The sequence below is a fragment of the Fringilla coelebs genome (genome assembly GCF_963513975.1).
Source record: "Fringilla coelebs genome assembly, chromosome: 1".
Lineage (NCBI taxonomy): Eukaryota > Metazoa > Chordata > Aves > Passeriformes > Fringillidae > Fringilla > Fringilla coelebs.
Genome location: NC_140028.1, coordinates 103,994,600 through 104,011,924, shown reverse-complemented (window position 1 = coordinate 104,011,924; position 17,325 = coordinate 103,994,600). Strand labels below are relative to the sequence as shown.

Genomic DNA, 17,325 nt, shown 5'->3' with positions numbered 1-17,325 from the left:
AGCAGGATATTTAGAGAAGGATTTGACACTTGAGGATGCACTTGCTGTTTTGGAGTGATATGGTTACTGCATGGACAAACAAGGAAATGCAAGGAGATTATTATAGAAGCAAGACTGACATATTTAAGAAAAAAAAACCCAAAAGACTTGAAACATGAGTAGAGAAAAAGAGGATTTTAATATAATTGTAGGAAAATTTATGGAGGACAGGAAGCTAAAAGAAGAGGACAACATGGAGAATGAATGAGGTCTTAATTTCTGTATTTGAATGGAGGAATATGGAGGAGAATAAATACCACTGGAACCTCAGGCATTTTGCCATTTGTCACCAGTATGGCTGTATAGAATTCTCCACAAATGAAATTAACACATGCAAAATGTTTTTTGGTAGGGCTCTGTGCAGGATCATAGTCTTGTGTAATTTCTCTTTAAGGGTTGCTATTATGTTGATAAATACTGAATTGACACCTAATTTCTATGTTACAAAAAGTACTGGCCTAAACTTTTTACTAGCCTTAAATCTCTTATGCATATGGTTTTTAATTTTCTTAAGAATATTTCATTAAGAGCTTCCATAGGACTTCAATGTTATGTAGTCATGGCTTACTTTAATAAGCATATTTCATATTGGAACTGTGTGGTTTGCAATTTTAATTTCGGCTTTTCATAGGATAGATTGCATAATTTTCCTTTGTAACTAATAACTACTTTTAGTTTGAGTTATACTAAATAAGTTAGTTAATTATTTGCACCATAGGTTATTACTGTATAATGAACAGCTTTCCATAATCTTACTGTGAACTTGAATTGAACTAGATATTTGGTCATGGAAAAGCAAATGGAGAACCAACTTGGGCTCTGCTTCTCACTGTTGGTATTTGTGAAATAGGAATTTTGATAGCCTCATTGGACAGTGTAGCACCGATTCTTTCAATGTAAGTATGAGTATGATATTTTATGTTCTTAAGTTAAATAGTGTTTTCTTTTAAAATTAACTTGGTAATTATTTTTCTTTTTTAAACAATACATGTTAGACTTTGTTTTCTATCTTTGTTTTCTATCTTTGTTTTCTATCTTTGTTTTCCTATTTGATCCTGGAGATAATATGAAACAACAAAATGTTTTGGCTGAACTAATTTCTAGGCACAAAGATGTTTTTCCATGACAGAGGTCTGAAATGCAAATAAAAATATATTCAAGTTTCAAAAAACTTGGATTTAAAAATAATAATTTTTTATTTTAGGTCAAGTGCATCTAACAGAGACAGACAAAATTCGGTCTTTTAGAATATTAATAGAATTTCTTTTTTATTGATTTCGTCCAGAACATACTATCTGAGCTACTATAGAAAAAGAAAAAATTAACTCTGTCCCAGCCAAAAATGATACACCATGATTTTCATTTAGTTGCCACGTTTGTCTCCAAAATACGTTTGAGGCTCTATATTATGATAATACGATATTTTGAGGCCTAATATTCTATAAGCAATCTTATTGTGTGTCTTGTGTTCTCTTGGCCACTGTGAACATAGTATACAGAAAACTGTACACTAGTATACAGGAAAGTGGACACCTTCCTTCCCTTTTTTGGATTGTGTTTATATTTTAATCCACATCTGTCTAGTACGTTTCTCATTAGGAAACGCTCTTCCTTTCTTAACAGGTTTTTCCTTATGTGCTATATGTTTGTAAATCTGGCTTGTGCAGTTCAGACGCTTTTGCGAACTCCCAACTGGAGACCTCGTTTCAAGTATTACCACTGGTAGGGAATATTTCTTCATTCAGAAGAGTTAAAACTAACTATACAGTCCTGAATTGTTAATTTTATTGCAATAATAAAGCAAAATCTCATTTCTGACTTAAATGAGTTATGATTCATGCACTCAATAAAAGCATCATTGTTTTTCATGTTTTTAGAATAGCGCCATAGTAATAACAAGGATCATGAAAATGTGTGCCTAATATAGATGGCTTGGAAAAGGGTTACAGGATGACATTTTATTCTGCTTAGAAGCCAAGAGATCATCTGGGGGAAAATGAAGATGAAAAACCATGAAATCTGCCTTTTATATATACTTAAGGAGAACTGGTAAAAGTGTTCAGGAAGGTTAGGATGATTTTTATTTTGGTTATGCAAGAAATACACAAACCTAAAACTTCTACAGAAAAAAGTCTCATTCAATATGCATCAGTTGGTTCATTGATGATATGATGAATGGTTTTAAAATACGCTTTGGACATTGCATTTGATAACTGAAGTAAACCCTTTAAAAAGGGAGTAATAATACAGAAGGTGAAAGTGGTTTTCTGGTTTAATCTTTTTTAAATGGGTTAAGAATTTAAACATCTCAAACTAAGATTAGGAAAATTCTTCATTTTTTTCTAACTGTAAGCTAAAAGTATGTAACTTAATTAAAAAGAATTCTATTGAGAAATTTTACTGCTGAAACAACCTTAAATACTAGAGCATTTAGTAGATAAGCTGGCGCGATTCTAGGATGTAAGAGTTACTTATGGTTTTAAAGAGTTGAGTTAAAACAAAATGTTGCATTTTAGCTTTGATAAAACTTTTTGAATCTGCTCTGTAGTTACATACTAGCTTGATACCTAACCCTCCAAACACATACATTTGGCAACAATTCATTTTTATATTTTTCTCAGAGATATCAGTGAGGCAGCTGACTCACTGTGGGACTACCTCTAGCCAAAGCAGGTGTTGGAATGTTTAGCAGGAATTGGGATGCATTTTTTTTCTGAATGACAGTAGAGTCTTAGATTAATTCAGGCATGAAAGAGCAGCTGTTGTTCTTTTATACAAACTACAAGACTGATGTCTTCAGAACTTGTAGAAAGCATTTCCTTAGTTTAAAATTGAACTCAGTGCACTAAAGTACCAAACTAAAGGTACCAAACCAAAGTTAACTATATTGACGCCCCATCAATATAGTCAAAGTTAGCTCTAATTTAGAAATTGGGTGAAAACTAATTTGGGAGGTTGTATATGACTAAAAATATACACAGAACTGTCCATTTTGAGATGATTTACACCTAAATTTGATAAACGTGGGCAAACTAGGCATATAGACTGAAGTTTGGAAATGCTTTTGTAATTTTTTCAGTTTACATTCATCTTCATAATCTTTATAAGATCATTTTCTGTATTCTATTGACTTGTGTTATTGGCCAAGAGACAGACAACAACAGAAGTGAAGAATAGAATTGATGAGTCAAATAGAATTTAAACTAATCAACTGTTTTTGCTGGAAGTAACAAAGTTGTTTTTTACTGTTTGAATTTTTTTGCTTAAATTCAAATCAACAGTAGTATGTGATAATGTGTTTTGAAACTGAGCTTACTTGGAGGTACTGATGTTTCAATACTGTATATACTACAAATGTAGTAAAACTATTGTTATATCTAATTTAGATGCATTATTTATGTCACACAAAGGTTCTTAATGCAATTTTTTCATATAAGCTAAAATTGAGACAATGTATTTTTTATTTTAAAACAGCTAAAAATAGCCTTTGAAGGTGAAAGGCCTTTCTGGAAGTTAACTTAAATAAGAAATTAACTTTGTAGAATATTTGCATGCCTATTTAAAAAAATGGAAAAAAATGGTTTCTTTTAGGACTCTTTCATTCCTGGGGATGAGTTTATGTCTTGCCTTGATGTTCATTTGCTCTTGGTACTATGCTTTGATTGCCATGCTAATCGCAGGATGTATATACAAATACATAGAATATAGAGGGTAAGACCATATATCTTATTTATTCTATATTTAATGTCTTTACCATTCAGCAAAAAGCTCTTTTGTATAAAATAGATACAATTGAAGTAATAAAGTTCAGAGTATTCTTTGAAACAAGGTAAGATTTGATCTCTGTTAAGGGTTGTAAGTTTTCCAATTTTAATTTCTCTGGAAGATCTGTTACATACTTTTCATCAGCAAGAACTGACAGAAGTAAGAGCAAATAAGTCTGGGAAACTCTCACTGGAGAAGAGATGATGATATAAACTTTTGGCACTTCAGGAACATTACCTTTCAATATAAAGTAGCCTCTATTACAAAACTGTAAATTACTATTACCGTGTGCAGAAGCTCAGACTCACATTTTTGTGTGTGCAGACTTGATTACTTTCTAGAATTAATCTTTAAATTGCAACATACTTTGCACTGTATGCATTTGTCAAGAGATAGTCATACCTGTAGGACATGCTGAGCAACTATGAGTCTTAAAGTGTTCATTAAAAAATCTCCAAAAAAAAAAAACCCAGCAAAGACCCTAACTAAACAACATATAGAAACACTACAGGTAATTATGATCAGTAAAGGTGCATGCTGTCCATTTCTAAGGATAGATACCCTATGCTGAAAGAAAATTTCCGGGAGCAGGAAATTGAAGCTAGGCCACTGTTTTGATGAGGAATTAAGCACAGCTCTTAAATGGATCAGCTGGTATTAACTGTTCCCCCCTGTTGATCTTCCATCTTTTAATATCTCCATTTCCAGATTAGATGCTTTCCTGGATTGTAAATCTCCATTTACTGGCCTAATGATAAGGAAATTAATTTCCCGATTTTAGTGAGGAAGTCAGATCAGATGGTAACAGTTCTGTATAATTCCAAATTTATATATAAGTTCTACAAATGTTGGCACATGCCAGGACATTTATCTTGCTGAAGGAGGTGCTTTACTAGAGGTGGCTTAATTCAGAGAAAATTCATGAATGAAAATCAGAGGGAGGGAGGGTGAGCAAGGGAGAGGGACCCGTTGCCATTACAGAATCCATTCTCCTGACTTTCAATCATCAATATTCTATACTGGAATTAAAAAGACTGGAAAATGTAGGTAGACTGAAAATGGTCAGGATAATGGTTAGAACTTTAGACTTTCTAGGAGAGAAGCTGCAAAGGAGAGAAAGTGGAGAAGGCTATAGTGGTGGTGTTGAGGGCAAGATAGGTTATACTAATCAATGTGAAGTCAAGTTTCACTTACTAATTTTGCTGCTTTAAAAGAATTCCTTTTAAGTATCCTTTGCTTATTCTTTCTAGTGCTAAAAAGCAACTTAAGTAGCTCTCACCATTACAAAAATGCTTCTGAAGTACGAATAAAATAGACCATAGTAAATATTTATAAATACGGAAAAAATTGCCTTGAAGGGGCATGGAATGCTTCACCTTGGTTAGTCTTCAATCCTTATTTAAGTCTAGAAGACAAGGTTTTTTCATGCATTCATGCAAAAAGAGTGGTCATTTCTTACATCCATTATCCCCCACATGAGAAAAAGTACTTGATCTGTATAAATAAATGGGACCCTGTTAATTGAATCTCTTGTATCCTGAAGAGCGGAAAAAGAATGGGGCGATGGAATCCGAGGACTGTCTCTGAATGCAGCTCGCTATGCTTTGCTTCGTGTTGAAGATGGTCCTCCTCACACCAAGAACTGGAGGTAGAGTCCTATGTTTCTCAGAGTCACTTAATTCTTGAAATATGGAAATACATTGGAATACTGCTGGTAAAGCAGTGAAGTAAAGTGAGATTCACCTTTAAAATAATGTTTTAACTTGGGCACGGCAATGATGTCATTGCAATACTACTATTTTACTGAAACAGAATGTGACTTGTCATCAACTTTGTGGCAAACTAACTTAAAGTTAAATCCATATAGTGTTGACATGGTTTTCAAAAGTGCAGAAGTTTGATTATTGATAATGTTTGATTATTTATAGATTTTTTCAGATTCAAACAGTTACCCTTGAATCTCACTGTGTCTATAGAAGAAACACTGCAATTCCATAAGTGCAATTTTTTTTGCTTATGTATATGTTCCCACTGAAATACATTGTACAAATCTACAGAGGACCCTTTTTTGTTTAAATTTTTTGTGGTATTCTCTTTATAGAGCTTCATTCAATAGTAGCACTTTCTAAATTGCTTAGATGCCATTAAAACAATATCTCACCTTTTACTGTAATGGAGTTAGATGTCCACTACTATTTTTGCAATATATTTTTTTTACTTGTTAAATTTAATTTTCCTCAAAGCCTACTTTAACGTTACTTAACATTTAAAAATGAAGGACATTTGCACATTGTCACTTCTGATTAATGTAATGTGATACTTTAATTCTAGTCACTGCTCAGTGATAGTATCATGGTGTGCATACACATGCAGTGTTCTGTTGTCCTTCAGTATAATGGCATTACTTTACCATTTTTCCTGGGACTGATGAACTTGGCATCTCAGAGATACCAATGTAATCTAGCGTTGACAATCCTGTTAAATATTTGACTGCTTCACTTCCAAATGAGCTATTGTTCTGTTGTATCCATATAATCGCTGGAACTGAACGATCTTGTTACACTTTGAACTGTGCTAATTTTGAAGTATGATCCAACTTGTCATCAGTCTTTTGAATTTGTAGCAATGACAGGAAAAGTATAAAATATTGATTTGGAAAAAGTAAGTAGACTGAATATTGATTGAAGGAAACAGAGTGCATCCTCATCTAGTATGCAGTTGAAACTGAACTTTGGGTGCTCTTGGTATGATTAAGGGGTTGACTGTCCTTTTGTAAGGACCTATGCAGGTAGAGGGGTGGGTCATTTGAGAACATCATGAAAATCCAGAAGGATAACTGCAAGTTATCCTTCTATCCCTTACCTGAATATGCCTAGTACAGGCATATTCAGAGCAGTGATGCAAGACTGGGAAGCTGCTTTGGTAAAAAGGACCTGTGGTTCCCAGTAGATAGCAATCCAGAGTGTGTCTTGGCAATGGCATGCTGGACGGGAGGAAATAGTACATTGAGAAGTAAATATATTGGGAGATATTTATTTTTGTTTAGTACTCATTAGAATATATTTAGAATATTTCTTCAGTGTTTATGTACCATGATGTAGGAATGACAAACTCAAGTAGATATGACTGCAGATGATGGTTGGAGCACAGGGGCATCTCTCCTGTGGGGAGGGGCTGAGGGGCTGTGATTATTCAGCTTGGAGGAGGCTGAAGAGGAACCTCAAAGTTATAACTAACTTAGAAACATGCAAAACCTAAAAGAAGATTATTAAGAAGATGGAGTCAGATTTGCAGCTGATTAGGATAGGAGAATAAGAGAACATGATAAAATAATTTACCACTGAAGAGGTGACCCAGAGGTTTGTTTCTAGAGGTTTTCCAAATCTAACTGAATGAAGCAGTAAACAATGTTCAGTGTTTAGTCATTTCAAGCAGCAGGTTGCAACAGATGACATTGGAAGAGGGATTTTACAATTTTCTAGGGGAAACTGGTCTTTAAGGGAACTTTTCAAATGACATTGTGATGGTTTATGTATTCTGTACCTGAACTGTTGTTAGTAATTGCAAATTATGGCTTACCTACTTAGGAGTTGGCTGTTTTCCATTGAATTAAGCAATTAATCTGCATTTTATTAATTCATCATTTTAATTTTCCAGTTCTTCCTAATGAATGTGTGTGTGCACTAAACTTCTTTTCCCTTTGTTTGGCAGACCTCAACTTTTGGTCTTGTTAAACTTGGATAATGAACAGTTAGTCAAACACCCTAGATTGCTTTCTTTTACCTCTCAGTTGAAGGCTGGTAAAGGACTGACTATTGTGGGTTCTGTGCTTCAGGGAATCTACTTAGATAAATGTACAGAAACTCAGAAAGCTGAAGAGGTATGTAAAAGAGAGCTTGCAAATACTTGTAATTTACGTTAGTATTTAAATGTTGAATCTGGATAGCTCATACATTTAATGAGAACAGACTGTTGTAAAATGTTGAATAAAACATCTATTTTTGCTTTCATCACAATCAATGATTATATAAAAAGAATGGATTGGTGTGTGTAGCAAAATGTTCTATAAAATTTTCTAATAGGATGAGGCAACACTGATACTTCCTAGCTTTTTCTTTAACATTGAGAGTCCTGGGCTTACAATCAAATTACATTAAAAAAAAAATTTAATACCCCCCTCCAAAAAAACCCCAAAATACCACCCCCCCCCAAAAATAAAACAAAAACAACAAAAAACCCACCAAAACCCATCAACCCTTAACAAATTACCTTATAAAGAATACAGCATATATTTAACAAAAAATTTAATGTTTAACAAATGCCAATGTTTGGCATAATATCATCCTCATTATGTGATTTTCTACATCCTTCTAGAAATACATATGAGAATTAGAATTAGGAATACTCTTTGCCAGAAAACTGTGAACAAGATCCTTCTTGGGATCCTTTATTTTATTTTTCTATTTTTACCATATCTCCAGAAAAAGTAAGACAGGTAGGAAAAAATAGTACGTTGTTATATAATTTAAAATTATATCCAACTATACCTACAAACACAAGTAAATTTAGTTTCAATTCAATTTCTTTAATAATAATACTTGTATTTACTTACCTATGCAAACTCTCCTCCTCCTATCTTTATAGAGTGGGGAAACATTTGGAGAAATGTTTCCTGTACTTTTTTGGAATGCCCAAAAGTAGGTTTTGATTGCCATTATATCTTCCATGTTGGTTAATTTCTGCAGTGTTGATCAAAAGATTACCAGTTGATATGTCTACTGTTTTGATCCAAGTAGCCTTCAAAGCTGTGTAAAAACCCCTGTGTTTTTTTCAGACCTGGTATCTCTTAAATAGATGAGCATTTAAAATCTTCAAATGGACTAGCTAACATAGCTAACTGCCCATTTCCTCGAAGTTTTCCTTTTTCTTCCTCTTGCTATTCAGGCTTATCCATAGTGGTTTTTAAAATAACAAAGTGTAAAGATAGAAGCCCTATTTGATATCACATGAAAAGGTTCTAAGAGACCAATTAACTTGAAAACAAATTGGAAAGTCCAACCATGCTGTATTGTGGAAGCAGTTGCTACTAAGCTGTTGCTCTTAACATGTATGAGTAGAAAACAAGATAAGGAATACAAAATTAGGCCTATGAAATAAAACAGGAAAAAACCTTTAAACAGAAAGTGTTTACCCACAAGAATTTGAAATGTTATTTGTAGACAGCCTAACTTAGCTGTTTTTCTGAGAGATGGAAAATGAATACGTTTAAGGGAGGCCTAATCCATGGGTTTTTTGGAAAGTCAGACCTGATGTTAAGATTTAGGAAACTATGGCTTTTAAAATGGAAATGAAGATGAATTGTAAAAGTTTCGGCATCCGGAGGCCTCATTGGTTCTGGAGAAATTAAACTAGAAAGTGTTCCTAGGACACCTGTAGAAAATAAAGATTTTCTTCTGTCTATCATTAAAAAAAACCCATCTATTCTAACTGATAAACCCTCACAGATATTATTTGTACAGACATACGTGTTATCTTTGCTAGCAAATTCTCTGATGACTTTTTTCTCTGTTACATCGAGTTTCTGATGTGGAGCTACACTAAGACAGTGCCTGGCACTCTGTGATTTAATCTGTTCCTGATGATTTTTGACAAATTTTTGTCAAAAAAATTTGTAAAATTCAAAATATTTGTAAAATATTTTGTAAAATTCAAAATATTTATGTACTAGTTCTTCCTTCTGAAACATGTTGATCTCCCCCACAAATTACTGATGATGATGGGGGGTTTTAAAGTTATTTAATCAGAAAATAATAATTGCCAAAGCTCATGTTCCCTGGTCAAGTTCGATACTGGTTTGAATGCTTCTTTTAAATTACCTGGTTATGTGTCTTCATGTTTGTCAGTGTTTAAATGGAGGAGAGCTATTCTGAAATTAAAGGAGTGTGGGATATTTAATCTGGTCAGTTTGTCTTGTCATTATTGGAACAGTGCTTCCAATTTTCTCCTGCATATCTATTTTTCCATGCTGGGAGCTGATAAATAATCAGCCTCTTAATGTCAAAGGTAGTTAAGGAACTTTGGCAGCCTCTTCTTTTTAAGTATTTGGCATGACACTTGCAAACTCTTCCAATTCCAAAATAAATGACTGATCATTCCAACCATATGTTGCTTTGTCAGTCACTGGTTTTGACTTTACCTGAAGCCGTGTTACTTCACTTTCCTTTATCTATGTGTTTTTACTCATATCTTTTTCATTCTTCTTTGGAAGTAAAAAGGCTGAATAATTAAAATAATGAAAAAACTCTGCGTGGTGTCTTTTGGGGGGGTAGCAATTTGGGCTCTAGTTTTCATAGAATCATGTTCACTCTTTTGGAATTAGCGATTTCTTCATGTTGCTTATTCATTGTTGATAAAGTTTTGCTTTATTTAATGCTGTTACTCCTTCTGGTGTTAATTATCAGTGTTGATGGTTTATATTCCCCTATGTGTAATCTTCCTGTTGCAGAATGTTAAGGCCTTAATGGGTGTAGAAAAGACTAAAGGATTTTGCCAGATTGTGGTATCTCCTAACATCAGAGATGGAATATCCTATTTGATTCAGTCAGCTGGTCTAGGAGGGATGAAGCACAACACGGTCCTGATGGCATGGCCACAGTCGTGGAAGCAGGCAGAAAATCGTTTCTCATGGAAAAATTTTGTTGGTATGTGTTTATTAACTTTCTCATTTGCATTTGTAATTCAACTGTCTGACTAATGTATTTGCTGTGTGGAGGAAATGTGCTACTGAACATCTGGTGGACAACTGAATCTGTATCTGATTTAATCTGAAGTGGGTTCTCTCAGCCCTCTTCAACCACGGGTTTGCTTTTTCTTCTAAGCAGGTTAGTTACTAAAATCAGTGTCATGGTTTAGGAATGTTGCTCGGCAATTTGGTGCTACCAGTGAGACTTTCCAAATCACACACTGCTCTTTGTCTTCCCCCACCCCCCTTGGGCTGGGTTGGAGAGAAAAATTGGAGGCACAAAAGGTAAAGATCACAGATTGAGATAAGAACAATTTACTGGAAACAGCAATGAGATAAGAAAATGAGCAGTAAGAGCAACAGTGTTAATAACAGTATACAAAAGAGAGTGATTCTCATGCAAAAATGTCCACCACAGAGCTTTATCCAACCATAGCCATGCCACTCCAACCACTCCCTGTGGCTCAGAACTGGTGCCACTTGGCCATTCCTTCTGGCTTTGAACTTCTACCAGAAGAAACCCCTTCTCCTTGGAGGAGACTGCCGTAGCCCTGCCCCTGGCAATGACCTGATGTGGTATAGAATAACCTTTGGGTCCTAGCCATGCCCCTTCCTGGCTGTTGCAAAAATTACCTGTGTCCTGGACAGAAGCAAAACTTTATCTACCCCATATTTTATACCATTTATGTCATGCCCAGATTCTACCCCTTCCAACTTTTATATATATATATATATATATGTGTGTGTCTGTGTGTATGAATGTGTGTGTGCATATATATGTGTATATGTATACAAACAAGTATCATTTCCACAGTCAATATCCATTCCTCCAACATGTCTCTTAAGTCCATTTAGTCCATGACTGCAGGTTTTAAGTGTTTTCCAGAGCAGGAGGGCTGGTTGCAAGCTGCATCAGGAGCTCAAAACTGGTCCATCTGTGGTAATCCATGCTCATTGTCCATGGTTAAGTCCACTTCTCCATCACAAGCCCATCGCTATGTTGCATCTCTTTTCCAATGACCTAAGATATCATGGCCCACTGAGCCAGAAATAATTCAGCCTATGCTGCCACCTGAGAGACTTCATTCTTGGCTGCCCAATGCACCTGTCCATTGTTGCAATGTACTTCAATAGCCTGACTTTTGGGTATGTGTGCATCTACATGATGCTTTTACAAACAACTTCTCTACCCAAGCAGCAATGTCTTGCCCAGGTGGCTTTACCTCTGTGCTGCCAATAGGTCTTTTTTAGTAGTTTTAGCCATCCCCACAGAGCATTTGCTACCATACATGAGTCAGTGTACAGCTAGAGTGTTGGCCGTTTCTTTTGTTCAGTGATACTTAAAGCGAGCTGGATGCCATTCAGCTCCGCAACCTGATTTGATCCACCTTGTCCCTCAATAGCTTCTGTGACTCACACATAGGAGTTCATACATCAGCCTTCCATTTTCCATGTATCCCTACAATATGACAGGAACTATCAGTAAAAACAGCATAATGCTTTTCTTTTTCAGGTAGCTGATTATATGGCAGGGTGTCCTCAGCATGTGTCACTTTTTCCTCCTCTTATTTTAGTACAAAATTTTTACTTTTGGTCTGGTTTGTCATGGCTTCCAAGATGCCTGTGTAATCAGGGTTTACTGTTCAAGTTCACTGTGTGATCATCAGGACCCATTTACTCCACATAGCATCAGTGGCATGATGTGTGGAAGAGATTTTCTCTTGATGCTTGAACCTCTTTATAATATGCAGTTATAATGCCAGTAGCCCTTTTTCAGTAGGGGTGTAACAGGCATCAGATCCTTTGTATGCTAGATTCCTGCACCCTAGGAATCATTGCTGAGTCTCCCCAGGTACTTGGGGTTTTTTGCCAGAAACTCCAGGAAGAGCTAATCTTCCCAGCTGTGGCACAGAGCACATTTTTCACATCTTGCCCTGTCCTGACTTGTCAAGGGCTACTGCATTTGTTTCATTTGTTCAAAAGCCTTTTGTTGTTCAGGACTGCACTTAAAATCATTCTTCTTCCAAGTCATATAATAGAGAGGACTTATGATTTGACTGTGTTCTGGAATATGCATCTTCCAAAAACCCACACTGCCTAGGAAAGATTGTGCTTTCTTTCTGCTGGTTGGTGAGAATGTAGCTGCTGTTTTGTGGACCACATCCATGGCAATCTGATGATGTCCATGTTGACATTTTATTCCTAAAATCTGAGTTTCCTGGGCAGGTCCCTTGACCTTACTTTGCTTTATGGCAAAACTGGCCTCCAAGATGATTTGGGTTATCTTCTCCCCTTTCTCAAAAATGTCTGCTGCGTTGCCCCACAAGATGATGTAATCAATGTATTCCAAGTGTTCTGGAGCTTCACCCTTTTCCAGTGCAACCTTGCTTTCTTATAGCCACGACTGTTCCATACTGGCAGAGCATGGGATATCGTCTAACTTGCTTCAGCTTTTCAAATCTGTCTGCAGTCTTGGACAGCAAAGGCTTAGGGTCATTAGGGAGGGAAACAGATGATCTTCGTATTGTTGTAGTCAGATAGTTGCCTGAAGCATTGTTTGTTCTCCTTTCATTGACACCAATCCCGATGAGTTGGCATAAAATGATGGCATATGCTGTACAAATTTCTCCCATGCAGATTGTGTACAATGGACCTCAGCTGGATCTACAGAGGACTGTTTGTTTTTTGAATCCCTATAGATTACCTTCAGCACAGCTAATTCTCTCATGTACTGGATACCTTTCTCCATGGTGTTCCACCTGCATGGGTGCAGTACTAGGTCATCCTTGAGAAAATACCTTTCCTTCATGCTTGGCAGGACTTGGCTCCACAGGCTCAGAGTTTCTGTTTTCTTCCCAATCCCCTTGCCAATGCTAACATCCCAGTTCAGGGATCTCTTCACTACCATCTAGTTTCATATTACAGGCAGCAATACCCCAGAATTTTTGCATATTTCACAGCTCACCTGGAGATAGGGATTGGGTGATTATCTCTGGCCCTGTCTGTTCCTTGTGTTGTGAGGTCTCTCCTTCCTTTTCATCCTTCACTAAGTGAACTGATTTTGTCTTTGATTTTCTATATAGGGGTGACTGCTGCTGGGACAGGCTGTTCCTCTGGTTCAGCTGCAGTCTGAGTGGCCACAGTGCCTGTCAGTCTGCCTTCCTCCTCTTCCCCCTGAGACTGCTGTCTAGTACTGTGGAGTGTCCAATAAACAGTAGCCAAGGCCCAGCATGTTGAAAAACTTCACACCTCCCTGGAATTGCCACAGCATTTTTCTGTCAAGTATTCTGTTACTTTACCATGGTCCTGTAGTTGTTGAGGAGTGAAGTTCCAAACCATTGGAGCAGAATAATCCTTCAAAAGCTGGCCCATTTTCTCCCTCTTGCCATGTTACTCATGATTATACAATACACCCTTGGGACAGATCTCTGAGCAAACTCCTAAGAAAACTCTATCACTCTAAATGTGGTGTAGACTAAGGAGACCTGGTAGACTTCGCACAAAGAATATGATTTCCTTAACATCTAAATGGAATTCAAAATTCTCTGACTATAACAAGCTGAAGGGGGTTTAAAAGGCCAGGAAAAGAGGATGAAAAGCTGGGGAAAATTATCCTCCCCCATTCCTGCCACAGTGTATGGTTAGTAAACATGCAAAGGTAGTACCTGAGGTAAGAGTAGGAGAGCAACAGTCAATATATATCCCAACTGGTCGTCACTGTTTTTACCATGTCATAAACTGACATCCCTCAATATATATCAGCAAAAGAATCCTGATCCTTCTTCCTACTCTGAAAAATATCATGAGGAGCACATACAGGAATATATACAGGATTAGATACCACTCCCACTTGAACACACGAAGCAACATTGCGACCAGTGGCTCCATACCTAAACCAAAAAAAGCATAGATCAAATTTGTTTCCGACCTGCTCTGGGGAGTCTGTAGTTATCTCAACCCATTGTGCCTCACCTCAGACACCAAATCAAGATTGTTGTGGCTTAGGAGTCGTACTCACTAATTGAGTGTTCCCACTGACACACTTCAAATCATGCTGCTGCTCGCTCACTTTTCCCCTGAGGCTGGTTTGAGAGGAGAACTGGAGGCACAAAAGGTGATCATCACAGGTTGAGAACAATTTAATGGAAACCGCAACAATGTTAATAGCAAAAAGTGTACAGAAGAGAGAATGATGCATATGCAAAAATGCTCACCATGAAGCTCCATCTGATCACAGCCGTGACACCTCAACCTCTCCCTCTGTCTTGCAACTGGTGCCACCCAACTACTCCCTCCAGCTCAGAACCAGCACCATACTTATTGGATCAGAAGGAACTCCTTCTCTTTGGAAGATACTCCCCCCTGCTTTCAGCAATGGCATTAAGTAGTGTAGAGTAACCTCTGGATCCTAGCCACAACCCTCTTTGCAGCAATTAGCCTTGTCCCAGCTGCAACCAAGACACCCAGGATATTCCTCTTTCGCCAAGACACCTGGAATATTCCTCTTTTGCCTCAGCAGAATCTGGGAGGGTTTAATCTTTTGAATTTAAAACAAAAGCAAAATCTGTGTATGAAAGCTAGGAGTTCTTGATTAAATGTCTTGTTTTCCCTTACAGATACTGTACGAGAAACAACTTCAGCTCAGCAAGCACTTTTGGTGGCTAAAAACATTGACTTATTTCCAACAAATCAAGAACGTTTTACTGAAGGAAATATAGATGTGTGGTGGATTGTTCATGATGGTGGTATGCTTATGTTGCTGCCTTTTCTCCTTCGACAGCACAAGGCAAGGACAACAGAAAATGGCTGGGATTTAATTTTCTAGCACTAAATGGTTCCAAGCATGTCTAATTAAACACTCCTTCACCTTGTTCAAATTATGCATGGTAATAGCAAGTACAGTGTTACAAACTGTTATTATGTATCTTTTTGATAGGTTTGGAGAAAATGTAAAATGCGTATCTTCACCGTTGCTCAAATGGATGATAATAGCATTCAAATGAAGAAGGATCTTCAGATGTTCTTATACCACCTTAGACTAAATGCTCAAGTGGAAGTTGTTGAAATGGTTTGTTATTATATATTTTTAAGGTGCAACTGGGACTAAACTTGGGAAAACACATTTAGCTTTTTTCAAATAAAGAGCTGTTAGCCCAAATATAGAAATTTAAAAATTGTAGTCCCACAAAAAACAAGAAGTTAAGCATCTTTATCTTACCGTGTTACAATGCTACTGTATGTGGTGGTGAGTTTATGGGTTTGTCAAGTAGAGTTTGAGATGTTTTATGTGTTAATTCTCACTTTATTTATGACTACTAGTCCATAGAGCTGGTTCATTCAGATGGAAAAGCTTGAATTTTTAGCAAGCAGTGAAATGGAAGGCTGAATGTGCCTAATCTAATCAGCTAAGACATATGGTATGAGATAGGATGGACTTGCCTATGTCTCCAACTGCTGTAAGAATACCTCTCTGGAATAAGGAATCCCTAGGCTCAAATGAGAGTTGTTCTGGGCATCTCTAGCCTCAGCCAGTACTGAAAGCAGGACCTAAAGTTTCACAAGTCAAGGTAGTAACAAAATGAATTTGGTAACTTTTTTCCTTTTCTAAATATGGGTCATAAACTGTTTAGGAGAAAGGACAAAAGCTATGTCTGTCTCGGCCCACTTTTTTTGGAAACTAAGGATGCAATTTCCAGCACTAAAAGGTGACTAGCATAAAGTCCAAAGTAAGACTCATGGGGAAAAAAAACCCCAACCAAAACTTTTACTCATTCTGAAGTGAGATGAAGATGAGTAAACTGGTTGAAAACTTCTATTACCCCTGGTTTCTAGAATCACCAAAACTTACTAAAAGGCTTATCATGCTAATTAATCATAAAAAAATTTAAGAATCGTTTTAATTACTTAGGAAAAAAATTACTTGTGAAAAAACTTGCTGTTCTTTGCTTAGAGTACTAAATATGGAAGTCTCAAATGCTGTGGCATGTACAGTTGAAATAACACAGAGTGCCATGAAATGGCTCAGCCTTGGTTGAATTTTGAGCAGAAGGCAGTATAGAAAGTTGTGCTTGTTTCAGCTAGGGTAGAGTTAATTTTCTTCATGGTGGCTGGTATGGGGCTGTGTTTTGGATATGTGCTGAGCACAGGGTTGATAATATCAGGATGTTGTTGTTATTGTGAAGCAGGGCTTACACAGAACTAAGATCTTTTCTGGTTTTTGTACTGCCACACCAGCAAGGAAGTTGGGGGAGTCTGGGAGGAGATACAATTGGGGCAGGTATCCCAAACTGACCAAAGGGCTATTCCAGACCGTATGACATCATGCTCAGTATATAAGATGGGGAGAAGACGGAAGAAGGGGGGAGTATTTGGAGTGATGCTGTTTGTCTTCTCAAGTAACCATTATGCATGATGGGGACCTGCCCATGGGAAGCAGTGAATTAATTCCTTGTTTTGCTTGCTTGAGTGCACAATTTTTGCTTTTCCTATTAAACTGTCTTTATCTCAACCCATGAGTTCTCTAGCTTCTATCCTGATTCTCCCCAAATCCACTTGTGGGGGAGTTAGAGTCTGCATGGGCCTTGGTTGCTGGCTGGGGTTAAACCACTACAGAAATACAATTTATTCTTTTCTTCTGTGGGTAATATTTAATTCTGAGAATCTTCGAGAGGATAAGAGATATATTACAAGTCAGTGACAATACAGGTGACTGGTATAGACTTTTATATTGTATTTTAGTTTTCAGCCAATATGAGAATGTATGCCTGAATTTCTTGCTA

At 36.8% G+C, this 17,325-nt stretch overlaps 1 protein-coding gene across 1 annotated transcript in view; it reads left to right on the top strand.

Annotated features, from left to right (window-relative positions):
* Positions 1–17,325, top strand: part of LOC311166891 (solute carrier family 12 member 7-like) — a gene marked incomplete at its 5' end in the record, with an annotated part of 71,362 nt that overhangs the window by 40,192 nt on the left and 13,845 nt on the right. The window contains 8 exons of the mRNA XM_084227115.1: positions 817–935; positions 1,663–1,761; positions 3,631–3,750; positions 5,348–5,452; positions 7,516–7,684; positions 10,310–10,505; positions 15,163–15,332; positions 15,483–15,614. Coding sequence (XP_084083241.1) covers positions 817–935; positions 1,663–1,761; positions 3,631–3,750; positions 5,348–5,452; positions 7,516–7,684; positions 10,310–10,505; positions 15,163–15,332; positions 15,483–15,614 — 1,110 coding nt within the window. The remainder of the gene's footprint in view (positions 1–816; positions 936–1,662; positions 1,762–3,630; positions 3,751–5,347; positions 5,453–7,515; positions 7,685–10,309; positions 10,506–15,162; positions 15,333–15,482; positions 15,615–17,325) is intronic.